General features: G+C 52.2%; 1 protein-coding gene across 1 annotated transcript; it reads right to left on the minus strand.

Annotated features, from left to right (window-relative positions):
* Positions 1-449: 449 nt before the first annotated feature.
* On the minus strand, positions 450-4,026 carry FEM1A (fem-1 homolog A). The gene has a single exon (XM_072787724.1). It carries the CDS (start codon positions 3,890-3,892, stop codon positions 1,871-1,873), a length of 2,022 nt encoding a protein of 673 aa, XP_072643825.1. The 5' UTR covers positions 3,893-4,026; the 3' UTR covers positions 450-1,870.
* Positions 4,027-21,210: the final 17,184 nt, after the last annotated feature.

Below are 21,210 nucleotides of genomic sequence, written 5' to 3' on the forward strand. Positions count from 1 at the left end.
CTGGCCCAACACGCTGGGGAGGCCTGGCCATCCCTGTCATGCGGGGGTCCTGCCGACCCCATTCCAGCCCCAGGCCACACAGCTACCGGGGACGGGGAGCGGACTTCCCTCCCCAGCCAGCAGCGGCCCCAGGAAGCCCACCAGGGTCACGACGGCCTCTGGGGCCCCCCCACCTCTGCTGGAGCAACTCCAGGACAAAGCAGGGCTTCAGACTCAGTGGCTTTCCCTTCTCTTCCACGTGCACAACAGGCCACTTCCCCGGGAAATCTAAGCCGGCGGCCACAGGACACACCCAGAAAGCCCCCGAGTGGGTGACGGTGGCCAGGGCCCTGGGCTCTCTGTGGCCCCCACCGCGGGCCCCTGGGCTCAGCGGCCCCCTCTCCCGGCCTGCCCCCGGTGGCCCCGACCAGAGACTCGAGACTCGAGCATCAGCGTGGAGACTCACAACGTAACTGCCTCATTGCTTTATTTCGCGCTGTCAAGGGACAGTGTTTCCTGCCTCGACGGAAGCTCAAACCTGGCCTTGTAAATAAATAATGTCCTAACTAACACTGCAAATCCAAACGAGGCCGCTTCCTCAGTGGGCAGGACACCCAGGGACCCAGCGTGGGGTTGGGGGGGAACCCCCTCTCCTGGGCAGGGGCAGCTGCTCGCCCGGTCCGCGGCTGCCTGCCTGCGCAGCGCCGCTCCAGGGATCTCGAGGAGGCAGGTTCCCCAGCACGGGCACCTGGGACCCTGAGGGATGGGGACCGAGACTGCGTGTCACCTACGCTGGCACCATCTTATCTGGCTGACTCAACAGTGTACTTGGAACCTGCTCAAGGGGTCAGACTCTCGAGCCGCTAAAAAAAAAAAAAAAAACCCGGATGCCTAGAGCGGCCGGGCTGCCCACAGCTCGGGATCTGTGAGGCGGAAGCGGCCTGCAGTTTTCTAACTCAGAAACCGTGGGAACCGAACCCGAGCCAGCCCCGTGCTCGCTGGGTCGGGGGCTGGGGCCCCGCCAGCTCCTTCGGTGTTTGGAAAATGCTTCTCTTCCGGGTGAGGCTGGAGAGCCGGGAAGCCCAAGGAGAAGGCAAACAAGTGAAGTTCTTGAAAATGTTGCCTCTCTCCCTTTCGCCACGGACACGGAGGACCTTTGCCTCCCTCGCCGAATCCTCCACGCCGTAAAGCTCGCTCCTCGTAGCCTTGCCACTGCTCAGGCACGACGAGAACCTCGCTGGGCGAAGTTAACTAAATCTTGACCAAAAATTCATTAAAAAAAAAAAATGGCAGCACAACCTCAGGACTCCTGCCACACGTGCAGCCTGCCCGCTCGTGAATCAACACAACAGCAAACCAACGAAAGCAACGCGAGGGGCAGGCTGCCCTGGGCACAGAGCCCGGCCCACAGTGCAGCAGGGAGCGGGGTGCAAGCGCGCTGGAAGAAGTGGGTCCGGTCTTGCTTCTCGAGTCTCCGACTTTCGACCTCAGGAGCCCCCAGTCCCAACACTGCACTCGGCGCCTGGGCTCCTCCGGCCGCACAGGGGCAAAGCAGCACGGACCCCATTCTCAGCTTCTTCCCGTTTCTAGGAGAAGGAAGGCAAAAGCTTCGATCCCCCTGCCTCCAGGCAAGGAGGCAAATCCTCTGAAACCCGGGCAGGCGGGACGAGTGGCGGGGCGTGCCTCTTCTCCCGATGGCAAGGACCCAGCTCTTGGAGCACGTGATCCTGAAGACTTTGAGCACCGACATCTTGCTAGTTCCCTTCTCCTCCCCGCAGAGGCTACGGGGCTGTGGAGGCTGGAAAGCCCTTCTGTGCCACCCAGGGGCTCAGGAAGAGAGTGAGAGCGAGTGTGGGCTCTGCCTCGCCCGGAAGCTCCTCTCGGGAGCCCATCAGTGTAGCTCGATGAAAGCCTCCAGCTCCTCGGGGATGAAGCCTTTATAGGGGATCTTGTTCTTGTCCAGGGCACGGGCCGCAAGGCACTGCAGGGTCACGTAGTTGAAGGGCTGGATGGTGCTCTTGGCCAGCAGCTTTTCATCCAGCAGCTCGTAGGCAGTCTTCTTGAAGGCATTGGTGGCATCCATGTGGGCACCCGCTTCGATCAGGGTGTTCATGATCCCCGGGCAGTTGTTCTGGGCCGCTATGTGCAGCGGCGTGTTGTTGTCAAAGTCCCGGCTGTCCGGGTCAGCCCCACAGTCCAGCAGCACCTTAACCACCTGGAGGGAGGGGAACCTGCCCACCGGGTAGCGGCCGACGTTGGTGGTGTCCTTGTCCACAGCCATGTGCAAAGGAGTGAAGCCGTTCTTGCCTCGCGGGGCACACTTGAGCAGCCTGTAGACGGTCTGGTGCTTCAGGTGCTCCTGGTCTGGCGTGCACTCCACTTTCTCCAACAGGTAGAGCAAGTGGAGGATGATGGCCAGGGCCTTGGTGAACTGGGCCGAGTCCCCCGGCTCCTTGGGCAGCTGCAGGGCCCGCTCCACCTCCCGCACTCCCTTGCACAGCACCCCCATAAGGTCTGGGAAGCCGATCTGCGTGCCCAGGCTGCCCTTGGCCGCCCGGTCCTGGAGCACGTAAGAGAAGAGTTCGGCAAAGGACAGGAAGCTGCTGGCGGTCATGGGGCTCAGCGGCTCCAGGTTGCTCTGCTGCATGTCCAGGGCGTACTTCCACAAGCGGATGCAGCGCTCGAAGTTGCCCGAGTCGGCGTACACCGCACCCCGGTAGCGGATGTAATAGGACGTGTCCGGGTGAGAGGGGCCCAGGATGCGCTCTCGGATCAACAGCGCCTGCATGCGCATCTCGTCGGGGTCCGTGATCAGCGCTTCCAGCTCCTCGGTGGTGTTCACCTCCCTGGAATAGTCGTAGGCCAGGACCAGCTGCGGGGGCTCGGGTTTGGGCAGGTAGGCGCCGCCCTGGTGCCGCAGCTCCATCGCGCGTCTCCAGTGCTTCAGGGCCCCGAGGAGATCCCGCTTCTTGTCCACGTAGGTGGCTCCCAGCAACTCCAGCGCCTCCACGGCGGCTTCCCGGCTGGTGGGGCAGCAGCTCTCGTAGGAATCGCCAAGCGGTTCCTCCGCCGCGGAGGGGCCTCCGCAGCAGCGGGCCCCCTGGGGCTGCGCGCCTGCCGGGCCGGGGGCGGCGGCGGCGGAGGAGGAGGAGGAGGGGCCCTCCCGGGGCAGCCCCGGCCGCACCCCGTCCCCAGCAGGCTGCTCCTGGATCAGGTACTCCACGATGTTGGTGTGGCCCGTGACGCTGGCCGCCAGCAGCGGGGTCATGCCGTAGCCGTCGCGCTCCATGCGGGCGTTGCACCCCAGCAGCAGCTGCAGGATCTCCAGGCTGCCGGACTCGGCGCAGTCGTGCAGGGCCGTGTTGCCCTTGGCGCTGCGCCGGTTCACCTGGGCGCCCTGCTCCAGCAGGTAGCGGGCGATCTCGCGGTGGCCCTTGTAACAGGAGATCATGAGGCACGTGTGGCCGTGCCGGTTGGCCACCTCCAGGTCGGCCTGGTGCTCGCCCACCAGGTAGCGCACCACCTCCAGGTGCCCGTCGAAGCAGGCGGCGCGCAGCGGCGTGGAGTTGGTGCGCGTGGTGCGGTTCACCGAGGCCCCGCGGCGCAGCAGGCTGCGCACCACGTCCAGGTGGCCGGCGGCCGACGCGGCCCAGAGCGGCGGCGCGCCCTCGATGGTCTCGCCGTCGAAGTGCACCGAGCCGCCCGCCTCCACGCTCGCGCCGCACCGGTCCACCAGGTACTCGACCACGTCCAGGTGGCCGTAGCGGGCGGCGATGAGCAGCGGCGTCCCCCCGCCCGCCACCTCGCCCGTCAGCTCATCCAGCTCCTCCCGGCTGCGGCCGCTGAGCAGCTTCTGCAGCAGCTGCAGCTTGCCGTCGCGGGCGGCGTTGTACACGGCGGTGCGGAGGTCCATGGTCCGGGCTTCCGCCAGGCCATGGGCCGGCCGCCGGGGGACGCGGAGAGCGCGGGCTAGCGCCCGGACGGGCAGGCGGCAACCTTCACCGTCTCCCCCGCCGCCATCTTAGGGGCCTCTCCGGCGGAACAAAATGGCTGCCGCGGCCGGGCGCCGCGGACGAAGCGGGGGGCGCGCTGGGAAATGTAGTCCCGGGGGGCCGGCCTCCTCCGCAGGGTAGAGGGCGAACGGAGAGGGCCAGGACTACCACTCCTAGAAGGGCGCGCGCCAGCCTAGGCGAACTGGGAGCGCGGTGCATGGTGGGGATTGTCGTTCCCACTGAGACGATTGAGGCCGAAACAGGCGACGCGTGGACTACAATTCCCGCCGCGCAATGCTTTTCACGATGACTTCTGCGACCCGGGCAACTTTGCCTACGTACTTCCTGTGGCTCCTCCGGGCTCTGGCCCACGAGAAGCGCAGGCGCGGGCCGAGAGACTACATTCCCCGAAAGGCATCGCGAGCGACTCGGAGCCAATCAGGGGCGAGAACGAGGTTGACGGCCCGGGCTGATCTAGGTTTGGCGCGGCCGAGCTGCTGGCCGGCAGGGGGCGCTCGGGAGAGGCGGGAGAGCTGGCGGCGCCAGGACGTTAGGGGAGCAGAGGGTACAGGTGGCCCTCGGGGTCGGTCGCCCGCGCTCTCTCGCTCGCCCTGCAGCCATTCATATGCGTGCACACCTGTACTTACTCACTCGTTGATACACTACTGAACATTTACTTTTCCTGCCTTCAACCCTCGACACCCTAAATGCAAAACCTAAATTGTTTTAGATCGGTCACCTGACCTAGGAGCTCTCCAGCCGTCCTCATGAGCAAAGCCTCTGGGGTTGGGGGCTTGGAGGATTTCCGTCCGAGGACACGGGGCAAGTTAAATGGCAGGCTCGGGATTTGAACCCAGGCAGCTTCTGTGGCTGCGTCCTTTGTAGGATCGCGCGCACGATGAAGATGTGGCTTCCCTTGTCCCAAATTAAGAATTCCCCAGTGGTGCCAGCAGAGCATCAAACCCAGTGTGGGGCCCACCTGAGCCCAGGCCCCCCGGGCGAGTGCACCCACAGGGCAACACCCAGGAAGCCTGAGGCCCACCCCCCAAGTGAGACCTTGACCCCCAAAGTTCTCCCGCCTGCACTTTGCTGCTGCCTGCCCCAAGGTTACTGAGAATTGTGGGAAAGAGGAAGGATGCTGGCATAGCCAGGAGGGTTCAAGGGAGTGTATAGTGTTCTCACACCTCCCAAGTTTTGCATGCGCTGTTCCCTCTTCCTGAAACACCGTTCCACCTATGGGGCCTTCTTCGGGTGTCAACTGACACGTCAAGCCTTCCTGTGTGCGTCCCTGACCCGGTGCTCCCCGGCTGCCCTCCCCGGCACCATTGTTCTCCAGGAAGCTTAGGGAAATGCTCAGGCTGCTCTAACAGAGCGCAGCCAGGGTGGCCGTGTTAGGGCTCCCAGGGAAATAGAGCCCAAGGGTAAATGTCCTACACACACACACACAAACACACACACGCACACACGGAATTGGCTCACAAAATTGTGGAGGCCACGAAGTCCTCTGATTGGCCATCTGCAAACCAGAGGCCCAGGAGAGCTGGTGGCGTGATTCAGTCCGGGGCCAAAGGCCTGAGAACCAGGAGCTCTGATTGCTGACAGCGGGAGATAGGGATGTCCGCGCTCCAGCAGGGAGAGCAAATTCTCCCTCCCTCCGCCTTTTCGTTCTATCCAGACCCTCAAGAAATTGGGTGAGGCCCACCCTCATTAGTGAGGGCGTGTTGATTACCCGGGCTACCGATTCCACTGCTTGTCTCTTCGAGAGACCCCCTCACTCACATGCCCAGGAGACCGTATTACATGCGATCTCAGCATCTCACAGCCCAGCCAAGTTGACTCATATTAATCATCATAGTAGCTTGAAGGATGAATATTTATTTCCCACAGTTTTGGAGGCTAGATGCCGGAGATCAGGGTGCCAGCGTGGCCGGGTTCAGTGAGAGGCCTTCCCTGGCTCGTGGACGTCACCTTCTCGCTGGGTGCTCATGTGAAGCAGAGGGCTCTGGTCTCTTTGTCCCCTGGCAAGGGCACTAATCCCACCGTGGGGGCCCCACCCTCGTAACCTCGTCCTACCCTGACCACCTTTCAAAGGCCCCACCACCAAGAGCCATCCCATCGGTGTTAGGGCCTCAACATGTGGACTTGAGGGACACCAACATTCAGTACACAGCACATGGCTGCCTGAGGTTCCAGGAATTTCTGGATTGCTGCACATAAAGGAGGGAAAAGAAATCACAGCTCCAAGGAGGGAGAGGTGAGGACGGAACCCCTCGCACAGGCTCGGTGGGGTGCATTTCTTCTAGAGATGGGGGCATGTGTAAATGTGGGGACCAGAGGCAAAGGCAAGCTCTGAGTGTCCCTGGGTTCACAAGGGGTGGGACAGGGATTTGAACCCAGCCCCTCCAGCTCCAGACAGAACCTGTGGCCTTAGTCACAGCACCGTACGTGCCAGCAAGCTGTGGTATCTTTCATGCCATCAACTGAACTTCATTTCTACAGTCTTTCTTGTTGCACAAATGTTATATATTCTCTACAAAAACTGACAAAAACCCCAAAAATCAAGAACAAGTCAGAAAATGCAGACAAGCAAAGTGAGAGACGAAAAACTGCGAAAAACCATTCTTTACCATATCCCCTAGCCTGAAACGTAACTCTTATCGATCTGCAAACATTTTTTTTAAGATTTTATTTTAGGTAATATCTACACCTAACCCGGGACTCAAACTCACAACCTTGAGATCAAGAGTTGCATACTCTGTGGCTGGAGCTACTCAGGTGCCCCAACCCAGAAGCATTTCTCTTCTCTTGCATCCTGTTCGGTGCACACGTCTGAATTTCCCTCATTCTTATTGCCATTGGTTGTTGAAAACAACACCTAGAATTTTTTTTTTAATTTTTATTTATTTATGATAGTCACAGAGAGAGAGAGAGGCAGAGACACAGGCAGAGGGAGAAGCAGGCTCCATGCACCGGGAGCCCGACGTGGGATTTGATCCCGGGTCTCCAGGATCGCGCCCTGGGCCAAAGGCAGGCGCCAAACCGCTGCGCCACCCAGGGATCCCCATTTCTACAGTCTTTCTTGTTGCACAAGTGTTATATATTCTCTACAAAAACTGACAAAAACCCCAAAAATCAAGAACAAGTCAGGAAATGCAGACAAGCAAAGTGAGAGACGAAAAACTGCGAAAAACCATTCTTTACCATATCCCCTAGCCTGAAACGTAACTCTGATCGATCTGCAAACATTTTTTTTAAGATTTTATTTTAGGTAATATCTACACCTAACCCGGGACTCAAACTCACAACCTTGAGATCAAGAGTTGCATACTCTGTGGCTGGAGCTACTCAGGTGCCCCAACCCAGAAGCATTTCTCTTCTCTTGCATCCTGTTCGGTGCACACGTCTGAATTTCCCTCATTCTTATTGCCATTGGTTGTTGAAAACAACACCTAGAATTTAATAACAGCTCTTCAGGGGCAAAAAAACCCAAAAACCAAAACAAAACCATAAAACCAAAAAGCACCCCACACCACACTAAACACACACATGGCTTTTTTTTTTTTAAGATTTTATTTTATTATTTATTCACGAGAGACCAGAGAGAGAGAGAGAGAGGCAGAGACTCCATGTAAGGAACCCGACGTCGGACTCGATCCCGGGACTCCAGGATCAAGCCTTGGGCTGAAGGCAGGTGCTAAACTGCTGAGCCACCCAGGGATCCCCCTACATATGGCTTTAAGTGAAATATAGCTCAGTTTTTTTTTTCCTGATTCCTGAAAAGGGAAAAGGGGTCATTTGGGGGATCAAGAAAATACAGGTGTTACATTACCTGCTTTTTTGCACGATGCATTACAGCTTGAAGATTTTACCATTCACGTTTTATGCAGACAGTCCTCCTGCTGGTGGACATTTATCAGGTGCCCGTTACATGCCAGGTGCCTCTCTGGACATCAGGGGTGTGAGTGAACAAGACAAACAAAAATCTAGGCCCTGGAAGAGCTGATATTCAAATAACATAGATCTTCCAGCAGTCTTTTATTTAATTCTTTCTTTCTTTTTTTAAATTACTTTTTAAATTTAAATTTATTTATTATTATTTTTTATTTAAATTTGATTTGCCAACACATAGTATAATACCCAGTGCTCCAGCAGGCTTTTTAGGATAGCGTTCCATAGTGTGGAAACGTGTTATGATTTATGTAGATAGTCCCCTGCCATCAAACCCCCTGCCAGCTACATACTTGTAGCCAAATATTTCTGTTTTCTTTAATTGTTTTTTTTAATTGGAGCAAAATATAACATAAAATTAACCTTTTGACCATTTCTGAGCGCACAGCTCAGGGCATGAAGCACACTCACCCTGCCCCTCGCCCATCCCCATCACCATCTCCAGAACCTTCCATCTCCCCATAGGGAGACCCCAGGAAGCATGGACCCCCACCCCCTGCCCCACCCCTGGTTCCCACCACCTCCTCTCTGTCTCTGTGGACGGGCCTCCTCTGGGGACCTCCTGGGAGTGGGGTCCTGCAGGAAGCGTCCTTCTGGGTCTGGGTCCCTCCCTGAACCCGTGTCCTCAGGGACCGTCCACGTGGGGGCAGGTGTTCAGGATGTCCTAACCCACTTTCTGTCCGTAGATATGCCTGTTCCAGACTCTTCATGTAAATGGAACCACACACCACGTGGCCTTTTGTGTCTGGTCCTCTCACTGAGCGTCCTGTGCTTGGGGTCCAGGCACGTCGCAGATTCTATCTTCCTAAGTCCCTGCAGTTCTGGATTTTCTGGCCTGCATCGGGAACGCATCCTAACTCGCCCACTCGAAGGGAAAATCAGAAGCGGGAGAAGGAAGGGCTGAAGTTTGAATGAGATTGAGGGTAACCAATAGGGCAAGATAGCAGTGACATTTGGTGGTGGTGGGAGGGACCCCGGGAGTGGGGGGAACTGACCTTGGACTCCTCTACCCTCCGGAGGAAAGTCGAAGAACAGAATGTGGGCACGGGAAAGGAGAGAGATTGGGGGAGCCCCAGGTCCCGGAGCTCCCCTAGCTGCGCTTCGCCCCAGAGCAGAGTAAGGACGTGCCCACAGCGACCTCAGATTTCACTGGCCCCGGCTCCCACCCGTGGACGAGGACCTTAGTCTCCCCGCCAGGCTGGGCTGGAGACCCCACGTCCTGGCTTCCGAGAGTCGTTACATCGCCAGGATTTTTTGACAATAGATGTCAAACGCAGCCAGTACTGAAAATTAAATTACAGGTACCTAAAACTTAACAAATCATGTAAAAACAAAGATGATAAATACTGAACACGCATCACCTCCTCGTTACTACATATTGCTCATTAGCCCCGCTCCCTGGGTGACTGGCGCCTCCTGCCTCTGCGTGGAAATGCTACGTGATGGTCTCTCCCCAGTTTCCTGCTCTGCGACTCCCCCCTGGGGAGCTGGAGATCATCGTGGTGGGAGGATCTACGGTCGGGAAATGGGCAGACCATAAAAATCAGCAAGGAACTCTTTCTCCCCAAGACCCCCTGACTTTGCTCTTTCTTTTCTCCCCTTGTCACGTGGATCCCTAACCTGCTACATAATTTATACATTTAAGACACCATTCTCGGGTTGCCGATCGCAACGTTGGCTTGGACTAGCAGCGATCTTTGTCTGTTGATGCTCAATGCTCTGTGTTTCTAGAACAGTGCCTGGCACACGTCGGGCGCTCCACACATTATGCTGAGTGGATAAAGGGATCGTTCCAGGAAGCGCGTCTTAACCATGGCACCACCCTGCCTAAGAATGACGGCTGATTCCGTGGTGCTGGCACGTTCCATCTCCTTCTCTTTCATTCTGATTTTTTTTTAGATTTTACTTATTCGTGAGAGACACAGAGAGAGAGAGAGAGGCAGAGACACAGGCAGAGGGAGAAGCAGGCTCCATGTGGGGAGCCCGATGTGGGACTCGATCCCAGGACCCCGGGATCACGCCCTGGGCCCAGGGCAGATGCTCAATCACGGAGCCACCCAGGTGCCCCTCTTTCATTCTGATTTTTGTGGGCCGCCCTCAGGCTTCCAGGGAGGCAGCCTCGGAAACCAGGGTAGGGGCTGTTATTTGGCGGCGACTGTGGCCCAGGCCAGGACATTGCCTCCTGGCCAACCCCCCACATTGGGAGAGCCTGTGGTCCCCCTCGCTGGCCCGAGCCTGGCCCGGTTGGTGCTCAAGCACACCTGGAGCCTTGGGCCAGCTGCGCTCGGCGGGGCCAGGTGTGCTCCTTAGCTGCCCACGCGGCAGCCACGCGGGGAACCCGGCCACCTGCGCCGGCTGCTTGCTCTGGGTGCACCAAAGGGCCACAGAGGCCACGGGGACCACTAGGGGCGCGCCAAACCAGGCTGGGGGGCTTTCATCCTAGTGCTCCTTAAAATCTTATTAATTAGGAAATATTCTAAAGGTTCAGGAAAATCGTGAAAATAGATATAATAGATCTCAAATAGCAAAGCCAAAGGTTAGGCGGATTCATTCACTCTGTAAGTACTTCATGAGATTACCAGGGTGTTAGGCCCTGTTGTAGCAGCTGGGATGCAGATGGCAGAAAAAAAAAAAAAAAAGATAAAAACCTCTTAACTCCAGAATCTGGTGTAAGTGGGGGAGGCTGGTGCGAAATTATATAAATAACAATCTTCATTTGCTAGTACTGTGTTACTGGCTGAATGCCCCCCGCCACCCCCGCCCCCCATTCAGATGCTGAAATCCCAACTTGGAAAGGCAATGGTATTAGGAGGCCCGGCCTCTGGGAGGGAGGGTGGAGCCCCGTGAATGGGATGAGCGCCCTTCTGAGAGGGGCCCCAGAGGGCTCCCTGCCCCTTCCTCCAGGTGGAGGAGGGCACGGTGCGAAGTTGGGAAGTTGGCTGTCCATGAGCCAGGAAGGGGCCCTCGCCCAGTCATGCAGGCTTGGAAACTGTAAGAAATGGAGATGTGTTGTCTATAAGCTACCCAGCTCCTGGTATTTTGTTAGCCCAAATAGGCTAAGGCAGACTGCCCTAACAAAATACAAAATATCACAGACCAAGGGGAGGGGGGCGCTGAAGACAAACCTATTCTGGAGGCTGGAAGTCAAAGGTCAAGGAATCAGCAGGGGCGGTTTGTCCTGAGGCCTGTCTCTCCCTCCCTCTCCTCATCCCCCTCCTTTGCTAGGTTAATAGCTGGTGGTGGCACTTTTAAAACACGGCCCCCACATTCTCTGACCTTCTCCCACCAAGAGGTGGGGATTATGTCCCAACCCCTTGAACGTCTGTGGACACGTGTCTGCTTGACCTATAGGGTAAAGGAGAAATAGTGCGGGGGTTTCTGAGGCTAGGGCATGGAAGGGCAGGAGCCTCCCCTGGCTCTCTTGACCGGCCCGCCCTGGGGAGGCCAGCCGCCAAGAAAGAATCAACATCCTGAGGATCGTCAGACTGGATGGGCCGCCAGCAAACACCTCCCCCCATCCCCCCCATCCCCCGTCCACCAGTCCACCATCCCAGCAGCGCCCAGCCTTCTGGCCATCTGCTCCTGGCTGTCCCCTGTAAGAATGAAGCCGTCTCAAACCTTCCAGCCCCATCATCCACTAGCTGCCACTACTCACATGTAATAGAAGAAGCCCCCCCAGCTGAGGCCTGCCCACATTCCTCACCTACAGAATCGGTGAGATAGACGAAAACGAGGATTATTTCAAGCCTGTGCGTTCTGGGGCAGTTGGTGATGCAGCAATAGTAAGTGGAACAGTGTTAAATGTAGCTTGTGGCTGGAATTTGCATGTCTATAATTACTCCCCGAATCGCACGGTTCCCCAAGAGTTTGTTTACTATGTCTGTCTCCTCCCGGGGGAAATGCCTGCCTCTGGGGAAATCTGCCATGGCTCAGTTCCTAAGAAACAGTCTCCACGTGTCCCTGAAGGGAGTAGACCCATCCGGGTTGCTGAGCACGGCCTTTTCTCCGTCTATGCCTCCGGCCACAGCTGCTGATCTTCCGGACCCCTACTGTGTGCAGGTCACATGCTGGAAGCTGGGGGACCCCGGTGTGCAAGCCCAGGCCCCTATCAAGAGCCCACAAGCTGGCAGAGGGCACTAACTCTAGTCCTGCTGTGTGCTTAGGGACACAGGAGCCCAGGGGGTGGCAGACTGTCCCTGGCTGGGGAGGGAAAGAGGAAGGTGGGAGATGCATCTTTCAGGGACACAGATTTTCCATGTAGAGTCATCGCAAAAAAGTCATCTTTTGGCTTAACAGGCTGCTCCAAGCTCAGGGACTTCTGTGGCCTGCCTCGTGTCCTCCTAAAATTCGTGTGTAGAAGCCCCAAGGCCCGGTGCGACCGCGTCTGGAGACCGTGTGCAGGCCATATCCTGCAGCCTTGGAAGTCACACGGTGTCGCTTCCAGCCTGCTCTCCTCGCTGGGAGGCAGCTGCTAAGTCTGGCCCGCATCGAGGGGAGGGAATCAGATGCCATCCTCTCAAGGGAAGGGAAATCCAATGGGGGAGGGATGTCCGAGAAAGTTTAAGGATGTTTTGAAAGCACACGCTCGAGCAGAGACCCAGAGGACGGACCACAAGGTAGACGCCGCCCAGTCAGCACCTCCTCAAATCGCCCCACGCCTACAAGACCATATTTTTAGGGGAAATCTCCTACAAAGATGAGGGGTCACTCCCTGCTCTTTCAGATCCCCTAAATTAGTTATGCAATTGGTTCTTTTTGCAGCAACAGGTGAGGGATTCTGAGCTAAACACGTCAATGAAAAGGGCATTTCAACAAAGACCTCTTAGTTTTTCCCTCAAGATAAGACATGGGCGAGTGGTAGCTAGACACCGTTCACACAGCGCCTCCGTAGCTGTGGGTGAGGGGTCTTTTTTTATTGCAGGACCGTGAACTGTGAAGACACCCCTACACTCACACATACTTGGGGGTTGGAGAAAGAAGCAGGAGTGAGTTATCCGCCAGAGACACTTTAGTTACCGCTTCTCCGAGAGGAGATGCTGGACGTCAGCGGCATCTAATGATACATGTGTTTTCCCTTTCTTATCAAGGGCCTTAAGAAACGCCCCTCCGGGGGTGCCTGGGTGGCTCAGTTGGTGACGTGTCTGACTCTTGATTTCAGCTCAGCTCATGATCTCAGAGGCGTGAGATCAAGCCCTGTGTTGGGATCCCTGCTGGGTGTGGAGTCTGCTTAAGATTCTCTCTCTCCCTCTGCCTCTCCCCCTACTTGCATGAGCATGCTCTCGTGTGCTTTCTCCCTAAAAAAGTTAAAAATTAAGAAAAAAAAAATCCCAGGGGTCCTGGGATTGAGTCACACATCGGGTTCCCTGCAGGGAGCCTGCTTCTCCCTCTGCCTGTGTCTCTGCCTCTGTGTCTCTCATGAATAAATAAATAAAATCTTTTTTAAAATATTAAGAAATAGGGGATCCCTGGATGGCTCAGTGGTTTGGTGCCTGCCTTTGGCCCAGGGTGCGATTCTGGAGTCCTGGGATCGAGTCCCGCGTCGGGCTCCCGGCATGGAGCCTGCTTCTCCCTCCTCCTGTGTCTCTGCCTCTCTCTCTCTGTATCTATAATAAATACATAAATACATAAATAAATCTTTAAAAAATATTAATAAATAATTGACCCTCCAGCCCTCCTCAAGTCTCTAGCAGAACTGTTATTGAGTAGCAGGAGTGCATGCTTCCTTATGATAACAAGTAAGAGAGAAACTTTTTTGTGTGTCTGTAACTTTTTTTTTTAATTTTTTATTTATTTATGATAGTCACGGGGAGAGAGAGAGAGAGAGGCAGAGACATAGGCAGAGGGAGAAGCAGGCTCCATCCACCAGGAGCCTGATGTGGGATTCGATCCCAGGTCTCCAGGATCGCGCCCTGGGCCAAAGGCAGGCGCCAAACCGCTGTGCCACCCAGGGATCCCTGTAACTTTTTAAATTGAAATAAATTACCCATTTTTTAAGAGATTTTATTTATTCATGAGAGACACACAGAGAGAGGCAGAGACATAGGCTGAGGGAGAAGCAGGCTCCCTGCAGGGAGCCCGATGTGGGACTCGGTCCCAGGACCCCGGGATCATGGGATCGTGCCCTGAGCCAAAGGCAGATGCTTAACCACTGAGTCACCCAGATGCCCCTAAGTTACCATGTTAAAGCAGATAATGAAACATTAAAACAACCATCTTGAAAGGTACCTGTTCAGTGGCGCTTAGAACATTCTCAATGTTGTGCAACCACCATCTCTGTCTAGATCCAAAATATTTCCATCAGCCCAAAAGGAAACCCCGTCCCCATCCCACTTCTCTGGATTTGGCCCTTCTGGAAGATTCATGTAAATGGAATCACCCACCTTGTGGCTTTTTGTGTCTGGCTTCCCTCCCTGACTATCATGCTTCTAAGGTTCCTCTACATTGTATCAGGTTGTTTCAGTGCTTCCTGGGTTTTCATGGCTGAATAATATTCCAGTTTAAGGATGGACCACTTTTGGTTTATCCATTCATCTGTTGACGGACATTTGGGTTGTTTCTACCTTCTGCCTATTATGACCAGTGCTGCAATGAAATTTAGTATATGAGTGTTTGAGTCCCTATTTTCAATTATTTTGGGTATAAACCTAGGTGCGGACTTGCTCGATCACATGCTAATTCTATGTTTAAATTTTAAGGAACCACCTGTTTTCCTGTATCTGTGATTTTAAAAGAAAAAAGTTTCATTTTTTATTTTTTTAAAGATTTTATTTATTTATTCATGAGAGACACAGAGAGGCAGAGACACAGGCAGAGAGAGAAGCAAGCTTCCCACAGGGAGCCTGATGAGGGACTTGATCCCAGGACCCCGGGACCATGACCTGCGCCGAAGGCAAATGCTCAACCGCTGAGCCCCCCAGGTGCCCCAACAATAGCTTTATTGAGGTAAACTTGGTATATAATAAACTATGCATGTGTAAACTGCACAATCATGTCATCCATGAAAAAAGACTTTTTTTTTTTCACTTCCTTCCAAAGTAGATGGCTTTGTTTCCTTTTCTCAGTGCCCTGGCTACAGCCTCCAGCACACTGGACAGGAACGATGGGAGTAGGGACACCTGGGTGGCTCAGCAGTTAAGCGTCTGCCTTTGGCTCAGGTCAAAAAAAAAAAGAATGATGGGAGTAGACAGGCCGGCTTTATTCCCAGTCTCAGGGGAAAGCAGCCAATCTTGTGCCATGACGTATGCTGCTCACCGTGGGTTTTCGTAAGTGTCTTCTGTTGGGTCAAGAAAATTCCCCTCTATTACTCTTATCCTGAGACTGTAAAAAAAAAAAAAATTAAGAATAGATGCTAGATTTTGTCAAATGCTCTTTCTGCATTTCTTGAGATGATCATGTGATTTTCTTTGGATTCTTATTATAGCAAATGACATGGATTGATTTACAAATGTTAAACCAACCTTCCATTGTTTATAAATTCTTATTTTGGGGAAGCCCGGGTGGCTCAGCAGTTGAGCATCTACCTTTGGCTCAGGTCGTGACCCCGGGGTCCTGGGATCGAGTCCTGCATTGGCTCCCTGCAAGGAGTCTGCTTTTCCCTCTGTCTATATCTCTGCCTCTCTCTGTCTCTCATGAATAAATAAAAAAATTCTTATTTTGATATAATTTTAAGATTATAGAAAAGTTGCAAGAAGAGCCAAAGTGTTTTTGCATATCCTTTACCTGGATTCCTCAATTGTTGACACTTTGTCACTTTTGCTTTATTTCTCTCTCTGTCTCTCTAATAGTATACACCTATACTATTGTGTAGTTTAATTATATAATTATCTACATATATAAATATGATACATGAATATATAATATGATACATATTTATATTATAATTTATAACAAAATGTAGGTGTTATAAATAATACATTACATAACTGTATAAAATATATAAAATAATGCATAGCGTATAAAGTATATTATAAATAAATGTGAGGGACGCCAGGACGGCTCAGTGGTTGAGCATCTGCCTTGGCTCAGGTTGTGATCCCAGGGTCCTGGGATTGAGTCCTGCATTAGGCTCCTTGCAGGAGGCCTGCTTCTCCCTCTGCCTGTGTCTCTGCCTCTCTCTCTCTGTGTCTCTCGTGAATAAATAAATAAAATCTTTTTAAAGAAGATTTAAAAGATTTATGTGGCAAAATAAAACATAATGCATTCATACACATACATATATACACACTATATGTATATATATACTTAAATATACCTATTTGAGTCAGTAGGTTGGGGTCTTGACCACCTTTACTCTTAAGTACTCTGGTGGACATTTCCTAAGAACAAGAACATTCTCTTACAGAACCATAGTTCAATGATCAAAATTGGGAAATTTGACACTGCTGAGCCTTATCATGGGCTTCGCTGTGCAGATTCCAATACTTTCCGTCATTTCAGTAGCTTCCTCCATGGTTTCTCTCCCTGGAAGCAGGAACATTCACGAGGCCTCTGCTTTCTTTCCTCAATGACTGGCTTTATTGCTGAGTCTGAACCAGGTGGGCTACAACTGCTTCCTGCTGTCTATTAAATCTCTCCTCTGCCCTGAGGAGCATATTCTATGACCTGTCTGGTCACTGTCAGTTAAAAGGTCTCGCCCTGTCCCGGCCTGTTAACAATTTCCATCTCAGAGCTTTCTCCATGGCTGGCTAGACATGTCTCCTTGGCTGGCTAGACATGTGACTGGGAATGGCATCAAGGCCCCTGCGTTGCCCTCTCTGTCGCCTGCCCCTCCTGCCTCGCTTTGCACCTGGGCCTGGCATGTGCTGCTTCTGTCCATCCCTCCCTTGCCAGGCTAGAGCAGGAGCTCTGAGTGTCCCAGCAGGTGTGAGTGCTGCCCACCCACACAGCTGCCCTCTCTGCTCTGGATTGGGCACAGGCTGGGCTCCTAGGATCCAGAAAGGCAGGAATGGAAGGGAACAGATTCCAGAGCCAGATGTGGGTCAGGGGAGGAAACTCAGCCATCTCCTTGTGATGCTGCCTGCCTGTTGTCATGGAAACCTAAGCCGCTCTCTTTTGAAGGACCCATTAAGGTACGGGATGTAATCAACTCTCTCCCTAGTGGACCCCCGCCCTCCCTGGTGGGAGGCAACCACCCTCTGGGCCAAGAGGAAAAGCAGGCTTCTGAGTCCTGCCCTCACCATCCCTCCCCAGCTCTGGCTGCAGATGACTCTTGGTGTGACCACAAGTCGGCTTCTGTTTGCATCTCAACATCCCCTCTATGGGAAAGACAGAGGGACATGCCACAGTGGCCACACTGTCTCCAAGTACCGGACTATGAAAGGGGCGTAAGGTAATGGCTCAACATGCAGATCCTGGCTACAAACTGCGCACATTCAAATCCGGGCTTTGCCACCCACTGGCTGTGCAGCCATCAGGAACTCATTCCTCGCTGGCCTTAGGTTTCCTCTCCTAAAAGATGGATTATGATAATTGTATTTACTTCATAGGAGGTATTGCACCTAAAGTTGTTAAAACAGTGTCTGGATAAAGGAAATGTAGTATATTTTTGCAGTGGAATATTATTTGGCCATAAAAAAGGATAGAAGCACTAACTTTTGGCACAATACAGATGAATAAGGAAACATTGTGCTCAGTGAGAGAAGCCAAGCACAACAGACTACAGAGCATATTTATGCTATTTATATGAAATATTCAGAATAGGGGATCCCTGGGTGGCTCAGTGGTTTAGTGCCTGCCTTTGGCCCAGGGCCTGACCCTGGAGTCCCAGGATCGAGTCCCACATCGGGCTCCCTGCATGGAGCCTGCTTCTCCCTCTGCCTGTGTCTCTGCCTGTGTCTCTGCCTCTTGCTCTCTCTCTGTCTCTCATGAATAAATAAATAAAATATTTTTTAAAAAAGAAATATTCAGAATAGGCAAATTTATAGAGACAAAACAGATTAGTGGTTGTCAGGAGATGAGGGGAAGGAGCATGGGAAGTGATTGCTTAATGGGATGATGTTCCTTTTGAGGTGATAGAATGTTCTGGAAATAGGTAGTGGTGATGGTTTCAGAACATTGTGAATGTACTGCATGTCACTGAATTGTCACTTTAAAATGGTTAAAATGCAAGTTTTATGTTATGTGCATTTGTTTTACAAGATTTATTTTGATGGTCCGATGCAACACAGTGACACTTGGGGAGATGAAAAGTAGAACACTTTGCTACTTGGAGTTCCATATAAGAGAAGGATACAGGGCATGCACTGAGGGGGCAGGTGGACAGGAAGCTGGAACTATAGGGGCAGCTTATGTGTAGAAAACTGCATGGGGTTAGTTAAGTTTCCAAGACTTCTTGGGATTGGCTAATTTCAATGATTTCCTGGGCTCCTGGACAATGGGCTGTCCCTAGTTACCTGGTTCCCAACCCTGGGGCAATCAGAGCAGGTGCTCAGTGTCCCATGAATATGAGAGCTGATAGGGAAGTGGTCCAGGTGTGGATTTCATCAGCTGCTCAAGAGGAACTGATGGGCCTCTGGCCTGGGGCTCAGAAAGGGGTCCCTCTCGCTTACCTCTCCTTCTTCCTTTTCCATCTATCAATCCACTATTTATCCATGTTTATACTTTTCTTCCTATCTACCCACCGAATTAACCTGTTGTTGTTGTTGCCATTGTCTTCATTGTAATTTATTGAGCACTTACTACGTACCAGGCATGGTGCCATGCATTAACACACTCAACTCCTTGATCCAACAGCCTGAAGACAGGAGCCATAATCATCACCACTTTTACAGATAGGGCAGCTGAGTGGGAGCGGGAAGGTCTTGCCCAATGTCCTTGCTCGACATTCTTCCTCCCTCCCCCACTGATCCATGAAAAGGTCTCTAATCCCATCACAGGACTAGAAATTTTTTTTTTTGTACCATCTTTGCCAGGTGCTCTCCAAAACTTATTATAATGCCAAGAAGTGGCCATGTGCCAAAAGTTGGCTTATTTTAATTTTTAACCCACAGGGTGCTTCAAAGGCAGGGTCTCCTATGCTTCCCAAGAGTCTCTGAGGCATTTCATACCTGCACTCAATTCTCCAACTTTTTTTTGGAGGTAATCTCTATGCCTAACGTGGGGGCTCAAGCTCATGACTCCGAGATCAAGAATTGCATGCTCTATCAACTGAGCCTGCCAGGCACCCCTGGCCCAATGTTCTGATTTCTGCCAATATAGATTAGTTTTGCCCATTATTCAGTATCATTTAAATGGAAATGTGTTCAAACTTCTTTTGTTCAGCATGACTTTTCTAGTCTTCTATGCTTCTGTTTGTATCATTGGTTTATTCCCCCCCACCCCCGCACCATGAGTAGCCCATGGGGTGGACATACCATTGTTTATCCACTCACCAGTTAGTTATTACGAATAAAGCTATTGAGGGTGTTTCTGTAAAATGCATTCTGTGGATATACATATTCATTTCTCTTCTATGTAAATGTAGGCATGGAATTGCTGAACCAAACGGGAAAAATCTATTTCCATTTTATCTAAGCACTGTTATTTTGAGTCTATCTGAGTAACGGTAGTACACCCCTGTATATCAGCTTTCTCTGCTTCTTTGCCTCATTCTCTGGTCCCTTGATTCTTACTCTCTAGAACCGCCTTCCTAATAAACCATACTGTCTCAGGCTCTATTTCCATGGGTTCTCAAATGAAGATAAGTAGACACTGATAAAATATAATACAGCTCAATGAGCTGTACCTTGAGTTCATGCATCCACAAGCAACTCTGTGGGTGCTGGTTCATGTTTATAGGTGCATATGGCCTCCATACTTCTCTGTCTGGTGAAGATAATGGGGCTCAGACAACAGCATTTATATTTCAACAGAATACTTGTTGGGTATTAGCATTTAGCTGGCATGAGGGTACCCCCTCCTTCTGAAGACTAAACTACTGAGATTAACTGAGGTGTCTCCCCAGAGTCTTCGGGGGGATATCAAAGGTTAGTGGGGTCTTTTTAAAAATATATTTATTTGAGGGGATCTCTGGGTGGCTCGCAGTTTAGCGCCTGCCTTTGGCCCAGGGCACGATCCTGGGGTCCCGGGATCGGGTCCCACGTCAGGCTCCTGGCATGGAGCCTGCTTCTCCCTCCTCCTGTGTCTCTGTCTCTGTCTCTGTCTCTCTCTATGTCTATCATAAAAAAATAAATAAATCTATAAAAAATTATTTATTTGAGAGAGAGAGAGAGAGAACACAAGCAGAGGAAGAGAATCTCAAGCAGACTCCCCACTGAGCAGGGAGCCTGATGTGGAGCTCGATCTAACAACCTTAAGATCATGATCTGAGCTGAAATCCAGAGTAGGCTTTGGAGAGTAGGTCAAAATCCAGAGGTGAAATCCAGAGTAGACCTGACAGAGCCAGCCAGGTGTTCCTGGTGGGGTCTCTTTTTAATCAAAGGAAGAATTCCCTGAGAATCAGGGGAGAAACTGATCAAAATGCAGATTTCTGGATCTCTTTCACCTCTGCTGATTGAAATTGGGAGAGTCTTAGGAATCTGCATTCTCTGTGAGCTTCCCAGGGGAATCATTAATCATCCTCATATTAAAGTTGGAGAACCCAAGTAAGAGGTGGTCTTGGGTGGGCTAGCTGTTTGGTGTACCTGGCAGGAAAATGACAGGCAATTATTCTCAGCAGGGAAGCACCAGATCATGCAGGCTGTGTGAGGATATTTGGATTTTATCCTGCAGGCAATGGGAGTCTTGGAAGGGTTGAAAGCAAAACTGGGACTTGATCAGATTTGTGTTCTAGAAGACTCCTTAATGTATGTGGAAAGAGAGTTGGCTGTGTGTGTTTTGGGGGAGGAAGGAAGAGAGCACAAGGTAACTAGACAGTACTGGAGGCAGGGAGCTGGAGAAGAGGGTGGATTTAACCAGGATGATTTATCCTGAGGGAATTTGGGGAGGATTGGTGAATAGGAGAAAGGAAGGTGGATCTCTATATCTCTGGAATGTAGAGAGGCTGCCACGCTGATGCAAAGACTGATGGAGGGGCATACTGCTGGTTGGGTGCATTGGGTGTTCAGTTTTGAATTATTAATTTTTTAAAGATTTTTATTTATTTAATCATGAAAGACACACACAGAGAGAGGCACAGGCACAGGCACAGGCAGAGGGAGAAACAGGCTCCATGCAGGGAGCCCGACGTGGGACTCCATCCTGGGCCTCCAGGATCACACCCTGGGCTGAAGGCGGCGCTAAACTGCTGAGCCACCCGGGCTGCCTTGGAATTATTAATTTGGAGTAAGTGTGAGACACTCAGGGGAAGACATTC

Source organism: Canis lupus, chromosome 19, assembly GCF_048164855.1.
Source record: "Canis lupus baileyi chromosome 19, mCanLup2.hap1, whole genome shotgun sequence".
Taxonomy (NCBI): Eukaryota; Metazoa; Chordata; class Mammalia; order Carnivora; family Canidae; genus Canis; species Canis lupus.